Below are 20,091 nucleotides of genomic sequence, written 5' to 3'. Positions count from 1 at the left end.
GAGAGAGAGAGAGAGAGAGAGAGAGAGAGAGAGAGAGAGAGAGAGAGAGAGAGAGAGAGAGAGAGAGAGAGAGAGAGAGAGAGAGAGAGAGAGAGAGAGAGAGAGAGAGAGAGAGAGAGAGAGAGAGAGAGAGAGAGAGAGAGAGAGAGAGAGAGAGAGAGAGAGAGAGAGAGAGAGAGAGAGAGAGAGAGAGAGAGAGAGAGAGAGAGAGAGAGAGAGAGAGAGAGAGAGAGAGAGAGAGAGAGAGAGAGAGAGAGAGAGAGAGAGAGAGAGAGAGAGAGAGAGAGAGAGAGAGAGAGAGAGAGAGAGAGAGAGAGAGAGAGAGAGAGAGAGAGAGAGAGAGAGAGAGAGAGAGAGAGATGCATTGGAGAGTAAATGGTGATACGAACGTGTTACTTGGCTTGTACTGAGAGTGAAAGAGAGAGAGAGAGAGAGAGAGAGAGAGACGCAAGTAGCCACACGCTCTCAGGCAGTCAGCGCCCACGCAGAGTCAATTGACGAACACTGGGAGGTGGTTTGTCAGGACTCTGAGAGGTGGAGGACGTGGTGGAGCTCGGATAAACCGCAACAGATCCGGTACGCAACTGTTTTCTCCACTTCCACCTTCCCTTCGCCTGCCCGGGAAACAACGACCGCTCCGCCTACCTCCACTGCTTCCACCGCCACACAGAGCGACTGTGACACCTCCCCAGCGTCCACTGTCACCCTTCTGCCACACAGAGTGACTGCTCGGTACTCACTACCACGTCTACCGCCACACAGAGCAGCAGGGACTCTTCCTCCATAAACACAGCGAACGGAGTAGATCGCGGTGCCTCTGTTCGCCCACGAACCTCTCCTCAGACCACTTCAGGAGATTGGAGAAAAAAGAAATCTAAGAGGGAAGTGCAGCAGGACGCGAGGAGGGTGTCCAGCGAAGGACTGAGGACTCACCAGGCCACCAAGCAGACACAAAAGCGAGCCAAGGCAAAAGTGTGTGAGTACTGCTCACGGAAAGGACACACTTCTGCTACTTGCCACGCCAGAACTGACGATTTACGTCAGGAGCGTCTCCTACAGCGGCTTCTTACGGTGGAAAGATACACAGCCACACCCTTCCCACCTGCAGCGCCTCAGCCCGCCCACCCCCTCACTTCATTTCAGTCCTTGCCACAACCTCGCCCACTCCTTCCTCAGCCTGGTATCTGGAATCAGAACCAGGGGCGGCAGTGGACCACCTCTTCACCAGTACCAGCAGTCGGCCGCGGACCCTAACCACCACCTCGGACTAGCAGGCCTCGCTCACTACCATCCCTCACCATGGTACAGCCAGCTTGCCCCGCCGCCAACTAAAGGTCGTCTCTAGCAACGTCCGTGGTCTCCGGACTAACCTTGCAGACTTATACCACAACTGTGTGCAACGACACAATGCAGACGTTGTTGTGGTGACCGAGACATGGCTGAACAGTGAGGTGGAGCCCACGTATGGCAGGATGCAGGGCTTCACCCACTGGGTGAGGAGGGACCGACAGGAGCGAACAGGAGGTGGAGTGGCTGTCTGCTTCAAGGAAGGAATGCAGGCCCAGCTACTCGACATAGACACGCCTCCAATGATGGAGATGATGTACTTCCGAGTAATGCTGGCAGACCGCTCAGCCCTCCTGCTGTGTGCCCTGTATCGCCCCCCGCGACAAGGGCCTGACTCACTCCTGTACCTGACTGAGACCTTAGACAACCTGATGATGGCACACAGCTGCAGCCACGTGCTGATTGTGGGGGATCTCAATCACCACCTGGAAAGAGACGCCTACGAGAATCTCCTGAGGTGCAGGGTCTGACAGATCATGTCACCTTCCCCACACATGAACGAGGAGGGACATTAGACCCTGTCATCTCAGACTACCAGGAAGACAAGCTTCAGTGTCATCAGCTGGGGCTCGTGGGCAGCTCTGACCATCACGCTGTACTGACACAGCTGGAAGTGGGCGTGGCTCAGGACGAGGCCACCACCCGCACCATCTGGCTGTGGAACAAAGCAGACTGGGCTTCCCTGCGCCGCGACCTGACCCACACCCCATGGGCCACTCTGCTACAGGGAGGAGCAGAGAGTGAAGCACTTGCACTCACCTCTCACCTTCTCGCCCTCCAGAGACGCCACGTCCCACACAGGGAATACACCACCAGATCGACGGATCAGCCATGGTTTGGCTACCGTTGCCGTGTTGCTGCCGAGGCAAAGTATGCTGCCTGGCTCCGCTACAAGAGGAACCCGACTCGGCGCAACAAGGACCTGCACAGGGCTGCATGCAGGAGGATGGTGGTAACCAGCAAGTGGGCCTTAAAAAAGTGGGAGGAAAGCCTGCGCCGGAAACTGTGTGGCACTGGCGTAGGAAACAAAACTTGGTGGTCTCTTGTTAAGGACAAACAAGGAACTGGCCACCAAGAATCCATCCCTCCCCTCAGCAAGCAGGACGGTACTGTCGCCACCAGCAGTAAGGAGAGGGCACAGTTGCTGGCTTCCTTGTTTGCTGGAAAATGAAGGTCGGGAATCCACAGCAGCCACCGCCTCAGCTGGTCCAGCAATGTGAGAAGACTGTCACCATGGTGGAGGTGACGCATCAGCAGGTGAAGCGATTATTGCGGGGGCTGGACACACAGAAAGCCACCGGCCCTGATGACATCAGCCCGCACCTGCTGAAGCGATGCTCCCAGGAACTGGCTGCCCCTCTCACCCAAGTTCACAACTTGTGTACGGGAAAACGTCTGGCCTTCAGTGTGGAAGGAGGCTCGAGTAGTTCCTGTACACAAAAAGCTCCAGGACGGACCCAAAAAACTACAGACCCATATCCCTGTTGTCAGTGGTGGGTAAAGTGTTTGAGAGGGTCGTGGCAGAGGTGGTGTGTAGCCATCTCAAGGACAATGCCCTCCTCTCAGACCAACAGTTTGGGTTCAGACCTGGAAGGTCAACCTCCGACCTAATGATGCTTCTCACCAGGCATTGGCAGGACGCCCTCGACGACGGCAAGGACACTATAGTGGTTGCTTTGGACATAGCAGGAGCTTTTGATAAAGTATGGCACAACGGATTACTAGAAAAGCTTCGTGCTAAAGGCATCCAGGGTGGCTTGCTACGACTCTGGGAAATTACCTGCAGGACAGAAGCCTCAAGGTGGTTGTCAACGGGCAAACATCTGAGTCCCTGCCTGTGGAGGCATCAGTGCCACAGGGTTCAATTCTTGGCCCACTCCTGTGGAATATCTACGTGGATGATCTTCTCCAGCTACTGCCAGGAGTCATGGCCTATGCTGATGACTGCACCCTCTCCTATACCTATCCACGCCAGGACAGTGGGCGGGCTGCTGAGGCCATCAATCAGCAGCTACGAGTGATAAAGGAGTGGGGTGCTCGCTGGCAAGTGACATTCGCGCCGGAGAAGACACAAGCAATGGTTGTCTCGGTCCCCAGCCGCCATGGCAGCAATGGCAGGAAAGTTGTCTTTGGCGCTGCTGCTCTCCCACTCCAAGATGACGTCAAGATACTTGGAGTGGAGGTGGATCGAGGGCTGAGGTTTGACAGGCATGTCAAAACCATTGCCAAGAAAGCCTCTCACAGGATCTCCGCTCTCAGAAGGATCGCCAGTTTCCTCGACAGGAAGGGGAGACTGCTGCTGTACAAGGCACAGGTGCGGCCCCACCTTGAATACGCAGCTCTCTCCTGGATGTCCTGTGCCGCCACACACAGAAGGAGACTGGACAGCATCCAACGCCGCGCCATACGGCTAGTAGATGCTGCACTACCACCTCACCCAGAGCCTGAGCGTCCCCTTGATTCACTGGAACACCGCAGAGACGTGGCGGCGATCGTAGTGTTCCATAAGGCACAGGTGCAAAGAGTGCCACATCTGGCAGGGCTGCGTCATCCTCTAAGAGTCACCGCACGGAGCACGAGAACGGTGCTCAATGGTGGTGACGCCGTAGAGGTGCCGCGATCCCACGGGTGTCAGCATCAACGCACCTTCGCAGGACGCGTCTCCAGGATGTGGAACTTGTTCACGGCCGCGGTGCCTCACGTCCAGGAGATGAACACACACAGTGTCAAACTGATGGCACATAAGTGGAGACAGACACTGCCAACTCCTCTGACACTCTTTGTGACGTGACACTCAGTGTAGTGCAGTGCGTGAATAGTGCTAGTGAAGTGAAACGAATAGTGCTCCATTTACATGCTGACCATCTTGTATATTATCTATTTTTAAGTCTTGTAAATATTGTAGAGAAATAGATTGTAGTACCCTTAGAATAGGTAGCACACGACAGTGCGCCTTTGGGTACATGTTCCTTTGTATTAAGTTTTGTTTAAATAAAAAAAAAAAAAAAAGAGAGAGAGAGAGAGAGAGAGAGAGAGAGAGAGAGAGAGAGAGAGAGAGAGAGAGAGAGAGAGAGAGAGAGAGAGAGAGAGAGAGAGAGAGAGAGAGAGAGAGAGAGAGAGAGAGAGAGAGAGAGAGAGAGAGAGAGAGAGAGAGAGAGAGAGAGAGAGAGAGAGAGAGAGAGAGAGAGAGAGAGAGAGAGAGAGAGAGAGAGAGAGAGAGAGAGAGAGAGAGAGAGAGAGAGAGAGAGAGAGAGAGAGAGAGAGAGAGAGAGAGAGAGAGAGAGAGAGAGAGAGAGAGAGAGAGAGAGAGAGAGAGAGAGAGAGAGAGAGAGAGAGAGAGAGAGAGAGAGAGAAAAGAGAGAGGGAGAGAGAGAAAGATAGTGCTACTACTACTACTACTACTGTTATGCTATTTCTACAACAACTACTACTGCTACTACTACTACTACTACTACTACTACTACTACTAATACTACTACTACTACGACTACCACTATACCCAACGCAGCTTTTCCTTTCTCCCTTCCAATATAATATGTTCACACAAACAGAACGTGACCAAAATACATTCCACAATATTACATTCCACACCACGCAATGTTTTCCTTGTATCTTCTTTCTTTCTCCTTCCTTTGCTTCTCCTCCTCCTCCTCCTCCTCCTCCTCCTCCTCCTCCTCCTCCTCCTCCTCCTCTTCCATATCCTCCTTCTTATTTTCCTCTAAGGTCTCCAGGAGTCGTTCAGGAAACAAGCCCGTGAAGCATCAAAAATCACGTCAAATCGCTTCGTCTCGCGGTCGGTAAATGCTGACGTCGCTTCGTCTTGCTCGTTAACACTGGATAAGGACGTCTGCTAACGACGCCACGTGAACTTAAAGGGGATAACGAAAATAAACGAGGAAGAAGGAGAAGAAGGAGGAGGGAGAGGAGGAACGGACGGGGGGAGAAGAAGGAAGAAAAAAAAGAGGTACTGGAAGAGGATGAAGAGGAAGCTTTGGCAGTAATGGCCTCGGCAGGGACACAAGCTAAAATTCTAGGTAGTTACAATTACTTGGGATGCGAAAACTCTCTCTCTCTCTCTCTCTCTCTCTCTCTCTCTCTCTCTCTCTCACGCACAGAGCATAACAATGGGTGTACACTTGGGTAAGGGGGGGGCCGAATGGGACTTCATGGTGGGGGAGATCTTGCAGGCAGGAAGAGGAGAGACTGGGGAATCAGGGGGAAGGGGAGCCAGGCCACCGCGCTCTGTAAACAAGGGATGAGCGGTGATCGGCCCTGAGCTAGATCTGGCACAACGATTGAAGGGAGACAGAGGGAGGAAAAAGAAGGGAGTGAGATTCAAGTGGGAAGGAGAGGATGAGGAGAAAAAGAGAGAGAGAAATGCCTGAAAAGGATGGGGTGGAGAAGGACGGTGTGGTGAGTGTGGAAAAGAGGGATGTGTAGAAAGAGAGGTGGAGAAGGAGAAGTTTATCACAGACGGCAGGAGAGAGAGGAGAGAGAGAGAGAGAGAGAGAGAGAGAGAGAGAGAGAGAGAGAGAGAGAGAGAGAGAGAGAGAGAGAGAGAGAGAGAGAGAGAGAGAGAGAGAGAGAAAATAAAGGGGACTATACTGCAAAATAAGTGAAAAAAAGACAACAAATAAAGAAAAATAAAAAAAAAGAAGCGTACCGGTTACCTTTCCAGCCTCAACAGAGCAGTATTAGACGATAAAACTCCGGCCCTTGTTATGGCGGATGAAGTGGCGATTAAAAATAGGACAGAAACGAAAGAAATATGTTTTTTTTGTATCGGAAACAACAACTAATCTTCAAGCTGCGTTTTCCACCTCAAAGAACACTGCACTCAGATTACCACTGTTAGGAAACACGTATCGAATAGTAATCATTATTTTTCAAGTGTTCTTTTCACGTGTTCTTGATCGATAAGTGTCATTGGTAAAATAAAATTCTCCCTATTCAGTTTAAATTCTAAGGCTTGCTTGTATGTATTAATTTTTTACTTATTTCGAAAACATAATGACTGTTTAACTAAGTGTTTCTCTCGTCTAACTGTTTCTTTTAGCTTTCTTGATTAGAATAACATTTTTATTATTTTTCTATCGTATTCTAATCGTCATACGTTAAAAAAAGAAAATTATGAAATATTTACCTGTTTCATGAAATTAGTCAGTGATTGATTAGGTAATTCTACCATCAAATATTACATAATAAATAAAACATGGGTCGTCTCTTCCTAAATGAGAAGCAAACACGAGCACGGTCTAGCCCTGAGCATTTAATAACCTGAATATCGGATAAGTCTTCAACTTCACCTCTAAATCCGCATCAGCCGAGTCCTCCCTTGCGATAAACAGCTTAGAAAAGGAGGAGCTTAATGAAAACGAGGCAAAAATAGATTTCTCCGTGTATCTCGTTTTTCAAATCAAACTTTGCAAGGAATAATACAAAGAAAAAAAAAATACGGGTTTCTCATTTACGAGGCAGTGAAAGTCAGAAAAGGAAGTAAAATTAAATAGCAATGAAATAAAACACCAAATCTTTCCCTCAATACCAGAAGAGACGAGCCAAAACACCAGACATTCACTCACGTATTTGCCAAACTTTCAGCGAACCAATTTCCCAGATTACTTCTCAATATAAATTCCCTTGGTAAGATAAATAGAGCACTGGATCTTGTGTGGCAAATTTACGGTAGGAAAGAAGAAAGTGGTATACTTTACCCCGCGCGTCACCTGAGGTTGATCAACGTACCTGTAAAAGAAGGGGAAAGTAATTAGCTCGTGTTAATTGAAGACAAGGTAATCATAACACAACATAAAATTGATATATTCCCTTTACTTCCTTTTACCACATTTCCTTTGGTTTTCCTTCAGTTCCTCCTCATCTTCCTCTATCCTAATTCCTGGTTCCTTTTTCTATAATAATGACAGGTGCCAATTTAAGACAAGGCAATTATAACACAACATAAAAAATTGATATATTCCTTTTACCATATTTTCTTTGATTTCCCTTCACTTCCTCCTTATCTTCCTCATTCCCTGCGTTATTTCTTGGTTCCTTTTTCTATAGCAATGACAGGTGGCAGGTACAAAGCTTGCCTCAAATTTAGTTTTTTTGTTCTTTTCCTTTTTATAATGATGTATATGAGAAACAACAATAAGAAAAGGAGGAGAAAGAGGAGAAGGGAGGAGAACAGTAGGAGGAAGGAGACTGCTAAGATTAAAGGGACTGGAAGGAAGAGGAGGAGAGTGAGAAGTGGCTGAAGGGATGACGAGGAAGAGGAAGAGGAAAAGGAAGAGGAAATGGAAAGGGAGGTGTGGAGGGAGTGGAAAGAGTGGACCGTTTACCTGCTCCCTCCCCTGCCCTCCTTCCCACACCTCCTTCCCCTCAGTGTGGTGGGAGTGTCCACAAACTTTGAGGATGCCGGTGATTTTTCAAACTTTTTACGCTTCCTCCTAACCCCTCCGTCACCAATGTATTTTTATAACTCTGCTTTCATCCTTTTCCGAGGGGGACAAAACTATGAATACTGAAATCTGAGGGGAAATAACAGTTATAAAAAGAAATAGAAGACATTCCTATTAAAACAGGGATATAAAACATGCAATTGTTTTTTAGGTTTTTCGTTAAGTTAAATTCGTGCATTTGAGATTATATGAAAAAAAAATAAAGGAAAATTGATAACAGAAACCTTACCCAGTCTGGCAATGGACCACGTTGGTGTGTGCTGACGTGTGGTGCTTCGTCTGACGTTCCTGCTGATTTCCAAGGCTTTGTTTACCCCCACCAACCCCACACTGACCCACAATCCCCCCTCCCACACCACCACCGCCCCCGCCACCGACCCCGTGCTTTTCGTCCTGGTGGTGGTTGTGGTGGTGGTGGTGGTGGTGCTTGTTCTTTTTGACATTCTTAGGACACTGGCACTTCCCGCTGGAGTGTTTGTTGCCCATCTTTCTTCTACGTGATGCCCATCGTTGAGCTTGTGATGGGCGTCCTCCTCCTCCTTCGACCGGGTGTTTGCTTCTCTTCCTTTTCCTTCTTCTCTGTTCCCTCACGGTTCACCCTTCCTCACTTCACACGCCTCAAAACACTGATTTTTTACAGGTCACTTGTTTTCCTTCCTGATTGACATTCATCGTTTTTATTTTCTGGTAGCTTGACTGATTCTTTCTTTCCTTTTAGTGATAGATGTCTTCACTTTCTTTCCTTTCATTCACTCCCTTTAATTTGTTTTCTCTTTGGTGTAAGTTGAATTTTTTTTTACTGTTTTCTGTCATTCTCCGCTCTAGGGTGCCGGTTTGATCATCTTCAGTCAGTCTTCACCTCTGATAACTTGCATTAACTTTCCCTTCCTTAATGACGCCAGCATCCTCTTCCCTTCCTTGGGCCGCTGCTCGCTAACACCACCACCATCACCACTTCACACCATCACATTCATCACTCGACACTCCTCAACACTACGTCCCATTTTCACTCTGTCCAAACTCACGAAAAAAATCATTGAGACAGTTCTCCAAATATCTCATTTTATAATAGTAAGTTGTTCTTTTATGGAGAGAGTTTGGAATTTATAACCTTAAGAATCCGTGTGTACAAAACCACTTTATCACAGAGCCCTCGTTAGTACCATAATGCCCAGGTGAATCCGGGAGCAGGTAATTAGTGTCACATATCACCTGAACAAACACAGGTTACGTGATACAGGATAGCCTCTCTGGGGAAGCTGGAAAAAATGTACCAGTGAGGAAACTTTATGGTCATTAGAGTGTGTGTATGTGTTGTGTGTTGTGTGTGTGTGTGTGTGTGTGTGTGTGTGTGTGTGTGTGTGTGTGTGTGTGTGTGTGTGTGTGTGTTGGAGGAATATCCAAGTCCAATAACAAGACAACAACAATACATTTACGAAAAGGAAACAACCAATATTTACATCTCAAACACGATGAGTATGAAATTACGAGGAACGAAGCAAATTATCACATACAAAAAATAAAACATTAGATATGAGTTATGAACATCTAAAACACGAAATAACAACGAGAAAAATACGCTAATAGCAATTACAATAATAAAACACTGTAATAGACCTAAAATATATGAACCAACGTAAAATACATAGACTCTCATTTGCCTTACTAACATTTTTTAAACATAACTTCAAAGAACATTAGATTGGAATAATTGCATTGTACATGTTCGTTCCCTACTTGTATATTTTTTCTCCGTTCCCTCCCTGCCTCCCTCATCCAAGTCCTCTTTCCTTCCTTCCTTTCCTCCTCCCCCTCTCTCTCTCTCTCCTTCACTACCGTCCTTCCTTCTCTCAGTACCGTAATGTATTTCTCAATCTGAATGAAAAACTTTTCTACTTTAAACAATGAATTCTCTCTCTCTCTCTCTCTCTCTCTCTCTCTCTCTCTCTCTCTCTCTCTCTCTCTCTCTCTCTCTCTCTCTCTCTCTCTCTCTCTCTCTCTCTCTCTCTCTCTCTCTCTCTCTCTCTCTCTCAATTCCACTTATAAAAACAAATTTCTCGATCAGCAAAGCCAATTTCTCATATATTACGCTATTATGCAAAACTCTCAGCGCCATGGAAACACTCTCTTACTCTCCCTCTTTCTCTCCTCAACGGGAAAGAGGGATGGAGGGAATCAAAGGACCACAAATACAATTGCAGTGTGAAAAAAGACTACAAGAGCCCATGAATATCATAGACAATAAGGAAGAGTGTTTTAATGCGTGACGTGAAAGAAGGAGGGAGAAATTGAGACTGGGAGTAAATGGGTAAAAGAATATGAAAATCCATGAAGAGGGAAGGAGAAGAGAAAATTGGAACACTGCAGGGAGAGGAAATTTGGCTACTTAGTCGACTCTCTCTCTCTCTCTCTCTCTCTCTCTCTCTCTCTCTCTCTCTCTTAGGATACGGGGATGATCCTAACAATATACGAAGTTGATAAAGTCTGAAGATAATTTTAGTTCAGTGAAATTTGCAGCGTAACTTGCCTGGAAGAGGAGAAGCAGGAGGGTGAAAAGGAAAAAAAAAAGTGGGGAATAAAAAGCCATAGGAAAGATATAAGAAGAAAGTAAATAAGAAGAATAAAAGTGAAGATCTAAACAAATAATGATACAGAACACATGTGCATGAAAAATATATTGAAAGAAAATTTAAGTGAAAGCAAGATAAACAAAATCAAATACGAAATGATGTTAAGAAAATATAACTCTCTCTCTCTCTCTCTCTCTCTCTCGAATTAAGCGTAGCAGTTTTCCGTCACGAAGTAAAGTAACAATGGCTTCCAGGTGCGCTAGAATTAATGAGGCGGTCGAACAGGTGAGGCGACAGGTGGCGGGCCATTAGTGGGTCGAGGCGGGCAGGTGATGCATTTATGTTTGCCTGATGAGCGACTCGTGACTCTCTCCTCGCTCCTCTTAATGAGTCAGCAAATGGACACTCATCATTCATACGGAGAGGCTTTCATGTTTTGAGTTTCCCACGCCAACTGATGCGGAAGTTACTCATTCATCTGCTTACTCTCTTAATGTTTGTGTTTACTGATGTCTTGAAGGTTAAAAGTGCGTCCTTGCTGTAAGTAAATTTGTGTGTCTTTTTTCACTTTTCCCAGGTAATGCAGGTGAATTCAGTGCGTTTTCATACTTATTCTGGTTAATATTTGATTATTTTATACAGCTTCAAAAACTTATATGGGGGTTAGAATAGTGAAGACTGGCCATTAATTTTCTGACCTCCATAAACCCTTCCTAATGTAAAAAAAAATCGTTTAATCGTATCCATAACTTAAGGTTGGAAAGCGTTCAAGTACTGAAGATTTAATTCACTGTACTTCCAAGACAGCACAGAAAGGAGTGACTAGAGATTCAGTGAGTAAAGGTATAACAATATTTGATTTAACTTCTGCATAAAAATATATTCTCAGTAGTTTCACATGCATTCCTAAGCGTGGCAGGAGTTCTCCAAGCGGTACCCAACGCGAAGGTAAAGAAAGATAATAAGAAAGATATGACGCTCAAGAGACAAATATGGATGAAAAGCGACGGTGCAAAGTATAAAGAATGTGTTGGGGGAGAAATAAAGAAAAAAAGTAATAAAAATATATATGTTTACGCTCATGTTAGGAAAAGTTGGCAAGGAAGGAAAACTTTTAAAGAAAACTGACGTGGAGAGAAAAACACTCAACACAAACGCCAACAAAGAAGAAAAACACATGAAAAAGAGTAATAAGACATGATGCACGAAAAGAAAACGAAGTGTCAGATGAAAGGGAAAGGAAAAGAAAGGAGAGAAGAGAAAAAGATAAAATACTTACTGATATCTCGAGCACTGGGCGAAGAAGGAAAGATGGAGGAACGGAAGGAAGGAAGGAAGGAGGAAAGAAAGGAAGGAAGTAAGAAAGAAGGAAGAAAGAAAGAAGGAAAGAAATGAATGCAGCAACGACGGATAAAGATGAGAAAACAGACGAAGATAAAAGAGGAGAGAAAAAAAGGAAGATTGTTTGATACTGGGAAACAAAGAAAATAAACGGAAAAAAAACAGACGATGAGAAGAAATATGGGTTAACAGATAAAGAAGAAAAATAGAGTAAAAAAATAATGAGGAATTGAAGAAATGGGAATGAAAAAAAAAATGGAAACAGGAAGATTGAGAAGAAAAGACGACAGCAAAAGACACGGGGAAGAAAATTAAGAAAATGAGAAAACAATGTAACGAGGTAAAAGAAAAGAAAAGAAGGTAAGACTACAGAGAAGACACAACACAGAGAGGAAGGTACAATGAGGACATGAAACACGAAAAATCAAGAGGAAATGGACTTGAAAGAATAGAAAACAAAGGAAGATGAAACAGTGGAAGCCATTAGAGGAAGAATGAGGACACAGGAAGCAAAGTAGATAAAAATGAAGCCAAAAATACAATATGAAGAAAAAAAAACCCATAAATTAGACACGAGGAAGTAGGAAAAAAAGTAAATAAAACAGAGAAACACATCAGAGAGAAACGGAAAACACAGACAGACACAAAAAAAAATCAACAAATATAGAAAATCATAAAACACTACAGCTATGTACTCAAACACCTCTCTCCTCCTCCTCCCCCCCTTTAAGATCACGTCCTCACGCCATCCATCACGCAGAAACTTGGCCGCCAACAGCAAAACGCCTCGCAATTCATCCCCGTAATTAAAGTTTAATGAAATTCACACCGTCGCGAAAAGGAGGGATTTTAAATAAACTCCTGGGTTGACCGGCCACGCTGACGCTCGCTGAATTCTAATTAATCAGCGATGTTTTCTTTATTTATTTTCAGTTTCCAAGGCCGCTGAAAGGCTCTACTGGCACGAGGAGGTAATGTATTGACCTCTTCAGTACCATGACGCGTTTTCATATTCATTTTGCATACTATTTGGCGATTATTTAGGGGATTAAAATAGGGAAGACTGTGGCCATTTATCTTCTGAACTCCATAGACCCTTTGTAATGTCAATAAATATGGTCTAATTGTACAAAAATCTCGAAGTAAAATTGTGTACCAGTATTGAACCGGTTAAGTGGAATATTGTCATGTTGGGAATGAAATACATGTTGTGGTGTGTATAGGAAAAAATGCGTTAAATTATCATGTGTGTGTTAGTGCTTACTACCTGCAGAGAGAGAGAGAGAGAGAGAGAGAGAGAGAGAGAGAGAGAGAGAGAGAGAGAGAGAGAGAGAGAGAGAGAGAGAGAGAGAGAGAGAGAGAGAGAGAGAGAGAGAGAGAGAGAGAGAGAGAGAGAGAGAGAGAGAGAGAGAGAGAGAGAGAGAGAGAGAGAGAGAGAGAGAGAGAGAGAGAGAGAGAGAGAGAGAGAGAGAGAGAGAGACTGTTGAAGGAAACCGAGTAAAGAACGTTTCAGCATTTCGTCTCATGAAGCAAAGAACAAAGGAATGAGTTGCTTTTGTGAAAGGAGACCAAGACAATCTCTCTCTCTCTCTCTCTCTCTCTCTCTCTCTCTCTCTCTCTCTCTGTCTTTAACCATACTACAAATCGTCCCTCAGTTCCCGCCTCATGCTGACACTCATGAACTGGATTCACTCATATTGATTCCAGTCACTCAACAAACACTTCATCTCTATTTTCCCTTGAGAATTTCTGAGCAGCCATTTTTCACCTGTAATTTCGCGCCCCTGCATTTCTAGATGTTCGTGAGTTTTGAGCGTGAAAATGTTGTGTATCTAGTAAGTCTGTTTTCATTCTATTTCTTCCCATATGTTTATTTGCTGGTATATTTGTCGATTTATATGTTTATGTGCTGGTATGTGTGTGTGTGTGTGTCAGTTTGTGTGTGTGTGTGTGTGTGTGTGTGTGTGTGTGTGTGTGTGTGTGTGTGTGTGTGTGTGTGTGTGTGTGAGTTAAATGTTTCGCCACGTCTAGTTGAATGTTTTGCCACGTCTCTCTCTCTCTCTCTCTCTCTCTCTCTCTCTCTCTCTCTCTCTCTCTGTCACGTTCTTCTCGTTCCTGAACTGGGATATCTTTCCTTCTCTCTTTTGGATAAGCCTTACCTTGTCTCTCTTCCTCCTCCTCCTTCTCCTCCTTTTCTTCTTCTTCCTCCTTCTCCTCCTCTTCTTCCTTCTTCAACTCTCCTTCCTTCCTCATCCGTCTCCTCTGGGATTTCTCACGTCACTCTAACTTCTCTATTCAATGTTTCTTTTTCTTTTTTTATCTCTCTTTCTTTCTCTTTTTCATTTTCCTTGATATACTAACTTAATCCTTGATGCCAACACGCTCCTCTTCCTCCTCCTCCTCCTCTTCCTCTTCTTCTTCCTCCTATGTCAGTCCATCACTCATTCCTCCTTTCATTCTTTCTTTCATGTCTCTTTTGATTTCTTTGTTCTTGTAACTCAATATTCTTGTTTTATTTTAAGATATTTTTTTTCATATTTTCCTTTTGTCTTCCTATCCTTCGCAACATTTTTACATTTTGTCCGCTTTTTCTTGCCTCATTTTCTTTCCTTTCCTCTGCCTTCTCTCCCAACTTGGCCCAGGAGAGAACGAGGGGAAAAAAGAGAGATAGGGATAAAAAGGGTAATTTCTCAGCCTCTCAATATAGAAGAGGGGAAATAAACAGCGAGGAAAAAATCATGACAAAATGCTAATAGGCAGAAACATGAAAAGTCGCGAGGGAAAAGTAATATCCCATGTCGATAAGAAAAAAAAATATTGGAATGGGTGGAGAGTGATAAATGAACACACACAGACACACACACACACACACACACACACACACACACACACACACACACACACACACACACACACACACACACACACACACACACACAAGCTGATAAAACTAATATGGCAGTTTCTCAATGTTTACTTCCGGGGTGACTGTAAAACTCTCTCTCTCTCTCTCTCTCTCTCTCTCTCTCTCTCTCTCTCTCTCTCTCTCTCTCTCTCTCTCTCTCTCTCTCTCTCTCTCTCTCTCTCTCTCTTCAAATCGCCTTTTTCTACTTTGCTGGAATCCCACATTACTCACACTCGTTTTCAAATACTAATGCACCTTTCTTGCCAACACTCCGGCGGTTCAAAGGAAGAAGAAAGAACATGAAATCGAAATCCAGCATATCAAGAAGGCGTTCCCGATCCGTGCCAGTGAAATTCGGCGCAAAATGAAGTCAATTTTAGCATTATTGTTACTGCTGTTGTTGCGGAGAGAGAGAGAGAGAGAGAGAGAGAGAGAGAGAGAGAGAGAGAGAGAGAGAGAGAGAGAGAGAGAGAGAGAGAGAGAGAGAGAGAGAGAGAGAGAGAGAATTAATACACCCCCTTGAATTCATCTTTTTTATAAGGACAAAGACGTTGCAGTTTAGACATAAAAGCCAAACACTGTGGGAGGGATGGGAGCATAATGAAGGTCATTTAAAACCTCTTCTCCTCCTCTTCCTCTTCCTCCTTTTCCTCTACCCTAGACTGATGAGATACGTGACGTCAGAGAGAGAGAAGATTGAGGAAAGAGAGGTCCTGGAGCAGAAGTCAGGAAGGGAAGGAGGAAGAGAAGGAGAGAGTGAGGGAGAGAGAGAGAGAGAGAGAGAGAGTGAGGGAAATGGAATGATTGATGACACCAAGCTGGAAACTACTTTATATATTTTTCTTTTCACGTTGATGAGTTTCGTCACTCCCTTCCCACCCACGGCTCTTGGGATCTGATGTTGCACTCCTCAACCTTCGTGTGTGTGTGTGTGTGTGTGTGTGTGTGTGTGTGTGTGTGTGTTTCGCCTTTGTGTACATGGCTTGAAAATTTTCCTTTGTGTCCCGGCAGAAGTTGTCTAAACATCAAAACAATAAGGCGGCTAATGATGCAAGGCCGGCTTTCTTCTCACGCTCCTCTTCTCTCCTCTCCTCTCCTTGCGATGAAAGATAACGAAAACAAGCGATGATCAATGGCAATAATGATAAGCACACACACATAGGCAGCTCGCTAGATCAACAGCACAGCACCAATAATGAGCTGGGAACTAAGACAGGATAAAACACAACAAGGAAATTGACAGGGAACGCGACTTCATTTTTCACCCCCTCCTCCCCATTACACCGACACCTGCCTCCTCCCCGTTTCCTCTCCCCTCCCTTTCCTAGCCTTGTCTCTCATCACCTCTCCCCTTATTCCATTTTCTTCGTCAGTAAAGCCAACAAAACCAATCTTTCTCTCCCCCCCTCCCCAATCTCGCGGTTCCCTGATTATGCAACCAATCTCCATTTTCTTCCGAGGATACTTGGCGCGAGGGGTTGCCAAGGGGATAGAAAATGGGAGTATAAGATAACTAAACGGCGTCCTCTTCCCATTTTCCACGGATGAATACGTTTTCTTCGCATATTCTTTGATGTTTCGCTGGGGAGACTGAATGTGTTCACTTGTACTGCTGTCATTGCCGTAAAAAGAAAGTGGGAAAGTTTCTTGGATGGAAGAGAAGGAAGACGAGGAGAAAAAGAAGCGAGATATGAATAAAGGAAGGAAGAAAGGAGTATCAAGTATGAAACAATGAAAGGGAAGACCAGGAAGGCTAGGAGGAATATTGGCAAAGTGACGCCTGTTGATAGAAAATGCAAATCAACTCATTGTATAGAGGAGACATTTTCCACGCCTTGGGGAGGGCGTGGGTGGGGAAAAGACTGCTGCGTGTCTGAAGCTGCGTGGGCCAATACTTCACGCCACGGCAGCACACGGAACACTGGGCACAGAGGGCAAGAGGATAGAAGATGCAAGAGAAACACGTCTGGAGAAAGGGATGAGAGGTAAAAAAAACATGTCTAGGGGAAGTTATAAGGAGGATCACGGACCAAGATATTATGGAGACAGGAGTATATAGAAGAGATTAGGAGAAAAGACATGAGATATACGGCATAATTCAGAAACGCCTTGTTCTCTCACCATGACAATTCTACAAGTCCCATACACAGCTAGCCGGGTTTTTAAGACAGTTTCTCCTTATGATCAACTAGAAATCTGCTAATCTATCACCAGAACCATAAAAAACTCCCTTAAAAACAGGAATATCTTCAACTAGAGCCTTCGAAAATCGTCGCCGTGACAGAGCAAAGCGTTTCTGAATACGGCTCATAGATGAAAGAAGAGTGGATGCATGAAAGTAAAGAATCCACTCAATGAGAGAGTGGAGGGATCACGGATGTAGATTTAAAATACAGAAAAGTACATTAGAGGGATTAAGTGCTTAGGCGAGGGATAGAGAGGACAGGAGGAGAAAATGTAAGAATATCAACAGTGAAATCTAAAACCTTGGAAATTTATTTGTAGGATCACAGAGGGAAATAAGATAAAGGCCTTGTTTACCGTTTTCTCTCTCATTTCTAGGACATTCAATCTACCAAGAATCTGTCGCGTCATGTTTTCTAAGGAGATTGTCGCTGGATTAAAGAAGTAGAAAATAAGAGAAATTCAGAGAAAGTAATACACACAAAAGAGATGAGGTGGAAAATTTACCGGTCTTGTAACAATATATGGTCACTTCTTTTTACATAAACTAGACATGAACGACCAAAAAACACATGAAAAAAAGAAAATAAATTAATAAATACGGCAAATAAAAAAAAAAAACTATATAAAAACAAAATACTAGTCAATATAAAACCAGCCATAGTGAACACCTGGCAATATGGATGAAGCGGGAGATTCACTACGGTACTGAATGAAACTAAAGGCCGCTCGCTTATTGCCTTTACTTTCCTGTGTCGCGAATCGATTAGCTGGCGAGCGAGAACCTTTGCAAAACACTAATGGTGAAAAGTGTCGGAAAAAAAGGAAAACAATTAGTCTTATTACCATACAAAATAGAGAGAGAGAGAGAGAGAGAGAGAGAGAGAGAGAGAGAGAGAGAGAGAGAGAGAGAGAGAGAGAGAGAGAGAGAGAGAGAGAGATCCATTACACAATTAAGCTTTTACAGGAATCTAAACCAAGGTATTACTGAAGCTAGAGCTGATTGGACTTTTTTTTTTTGATGGGATAGTGGAATTCGATTGTTTTTTTTTCCAACTATCTGGTTATTCACTCTCTCTCTCTCTCTCTCTCTCTCTCTCTCTCTCTCTCTCTCTCTCTCTCTCTCTCTCTCATTACTGGCTTTATTGAACAGGATCGTTTTCATGGTTCTATTTTCAATTCTGGTTTTATGAAAGCAATTTTTTTCTCTCTTTTTCCGTTCATTCAATCCCATATTGCCTGCAGTTGATTCACGGTATTTTGTTGCCGGTATATTTGTCACTTATAGTCAATTTTCTCTCTCTCTCTCTCTCTCTCTCTCTCTCTCTCTCTCTCTCTCTCTCTCTCTCTCTCTCTCTCTCTCTCTCATTAACACCCATGAGTCCATCTATCTTCATCTATTGCCCTTCACCCTGTCTCTCATTTCATATACATTATCTGCCTCCATTATTTTCTCCCTCCCCACCTCTCTCTCTCTCTCTCTTTCCATCCCTCTTCGTCTTCTCACCCTTATTCGCGATGCTCCCTCTCACTTTCATGCCTCTCATCAAACCTTTACCCTCTCCCTCTCCCCTTTTTTCCCCTCTCGTCCCCTGTGCTGACGTGCCCTTTTACTCTTCCTCCCTGACATTCTTTCCTGTGTTTTCCCTATTATTCCCTTCCTCTTCCTCCTACTGTCACTGATACTCTCTCTTCTCCTCCATCATTTTTCGTACTGTCTGGCATTTCTTCCTATTTATTTTCCTATTTTTTGTGACTTTTCTCGTAATCCTATTTCTTCTTTTCCTTCAGATCGTTACTTATGCTATTTTTTTTTCTTCTTATTCCAAACATCATTTCATATCATAGTTGTTCTTTACTATATTAATTTCCATGTACTTTCTCTTTATTCTTTCTTTTTCATTTTTCTATATGTTTGATATCCACATTTCATCTCCTCATTCCTTTACTATGCCGTTGTCTCTCTTTCCCTTCTTCATTTCCACTTTGCTACTTCTTGTCCATCCAGCGTCAGGGCAGAAGCTGGGCTGAGCAGGGGAGAGTAAAGGTCCGCATCGCTCGCTCTTCTGACACGAACACAAACAAGATGTCTAACGGATATTCATTTTCCTCAGCCGTCCTGGATCAGAAGCAGCACGCATTTGGGTATTACGCAGTTCTGCCTCGCCATCTCGCTTCCCTCCTCCAGCCTCCTCTTCACGTGTTCCTGTCTCCATCTGTCGAGGGCCACGATATTGACAAGGATCATAAGGGTGTTGGATTTAATATTTTTCAGTGCTTTTGGTGTGGAAATGTTCCCTTCCCTTGGACTGACTCTTACAGGGACTGCCTGTATAAAAGGCTGATGGCTTCTTACAGCTTCCCTGATATATATTTTTTTATATTAGTTTGATTAGTATTTTATTTATCCTTTCAATACTGCGACGCATTTTTACCTTGAAATTTGTGCACGATTAGACCATTTTATTGATATTAAGAAAAGTTTATGAAGGTCAGAAGATTAATGGCCAGAGTCTTCACTATGTTAATCACCCACACGAGTTTCTGAAGCTGCAAAAAATCACCACATCGTAAGCAGAGATAATATGGAAACGTGTCATTATACTGAAGGGATTAAGTTTGTAGGTTTGCAATATTGATTAAAGCAAGTTTTGGTGTAAGTAATTGCTTTCAGGACAATTTTAGTTAAGGATTTTACATCAATAGTGAGGAAAACATTAGTCTGGTGAGCTAAACTGGTAATCTGTGACATATAAAACTGTTCATATGAAAATAAAAAACCTGTAGGAAAAAAAATATAATAAAAATGCCAAAAAAACCCGAGATTCTAGTGACTCCAATAACAGAAAAAATAACCTTGACGACCTAATGAGTAATTTACGTGGCATATAAAATAATAAGAGAGAAAATGCAAGACAAAGACATCACTACCTGACAAAGAAAAACTCAAGTCAAAAAGTCAATATTGCATCACCCTCTACGCTGCAAACTAGTGACACTCGCAACACCAATTGAATACCACCACCACCACCACGCTTTCCTCCACGTGCTCCACACCACGCAGCGCCACGCCCTACCCCACACCCTCCCCACGCCCTCCCAGCCACGCTCACGCCCGCCTTAACACGTCACCAGCCTGTCCACGCCTCAGCCGGCCCGTCACCCATCACCCACGGCGTCACACGATGAGATAAAATCAATACCTTTGTGACGAGAGAGAGAGAGAGAGAGAGAGAGAGAGAGAGAGAGAGAGAGAAAGGTGATAGGGCAGGACATATCTCTC

General features: G+C 44.1%; 1 protein-coding gene across 22 annotated transcripts in view; it reads right to left on the bottom strand.

The window, feature by feature from the left end:
• Nucleotides 1-20,091, bottom strand: part of LOC123510326 — a 732,954-nt gene that overhangs the window by 215,048 nt on the left and 497,815 nt on the right. For 4 of the 22 annotated variants that reach the window (XM_045265377.1, XM_045265379.1, XM_045265386.1 and 1 more), the window contains exon 2: nucleotides 8,038-9,067. The exons of the other annotated variants lie outside the window; for them this stretch is intronic. In XM_045265377.1, the coding sequence (XP_045121312.1) occupies nucleotides 8,038-8,294 (257 nt within the window). In that variant the 5' untranslated portion in view covers nucleotides 8,295-9,067. The remainder of the gene's footprint in view (nucleotides 1-8,037; nucleotides 9,068-20,091) is intronic. 22 annotated transcript variants of the gene reach the window in all.

This window comes from Portunus trituberculatus, chromosome 28 (genome assembly GCF_017591435.1).
Source record: "Portunus trituberculatus isolate SZX2019 chromosome 28, ASM1759143v1, whole genome shotgun sequence".
NCBI lineage: Eukaryota > Metazoa > Arthropoda > Malacostraca > Decapoda > Portunidae > Portunus > Portunus trituberculatus.
This window is presented reverse-complemented; position numbering and strand designations above follow the sequence as displayed.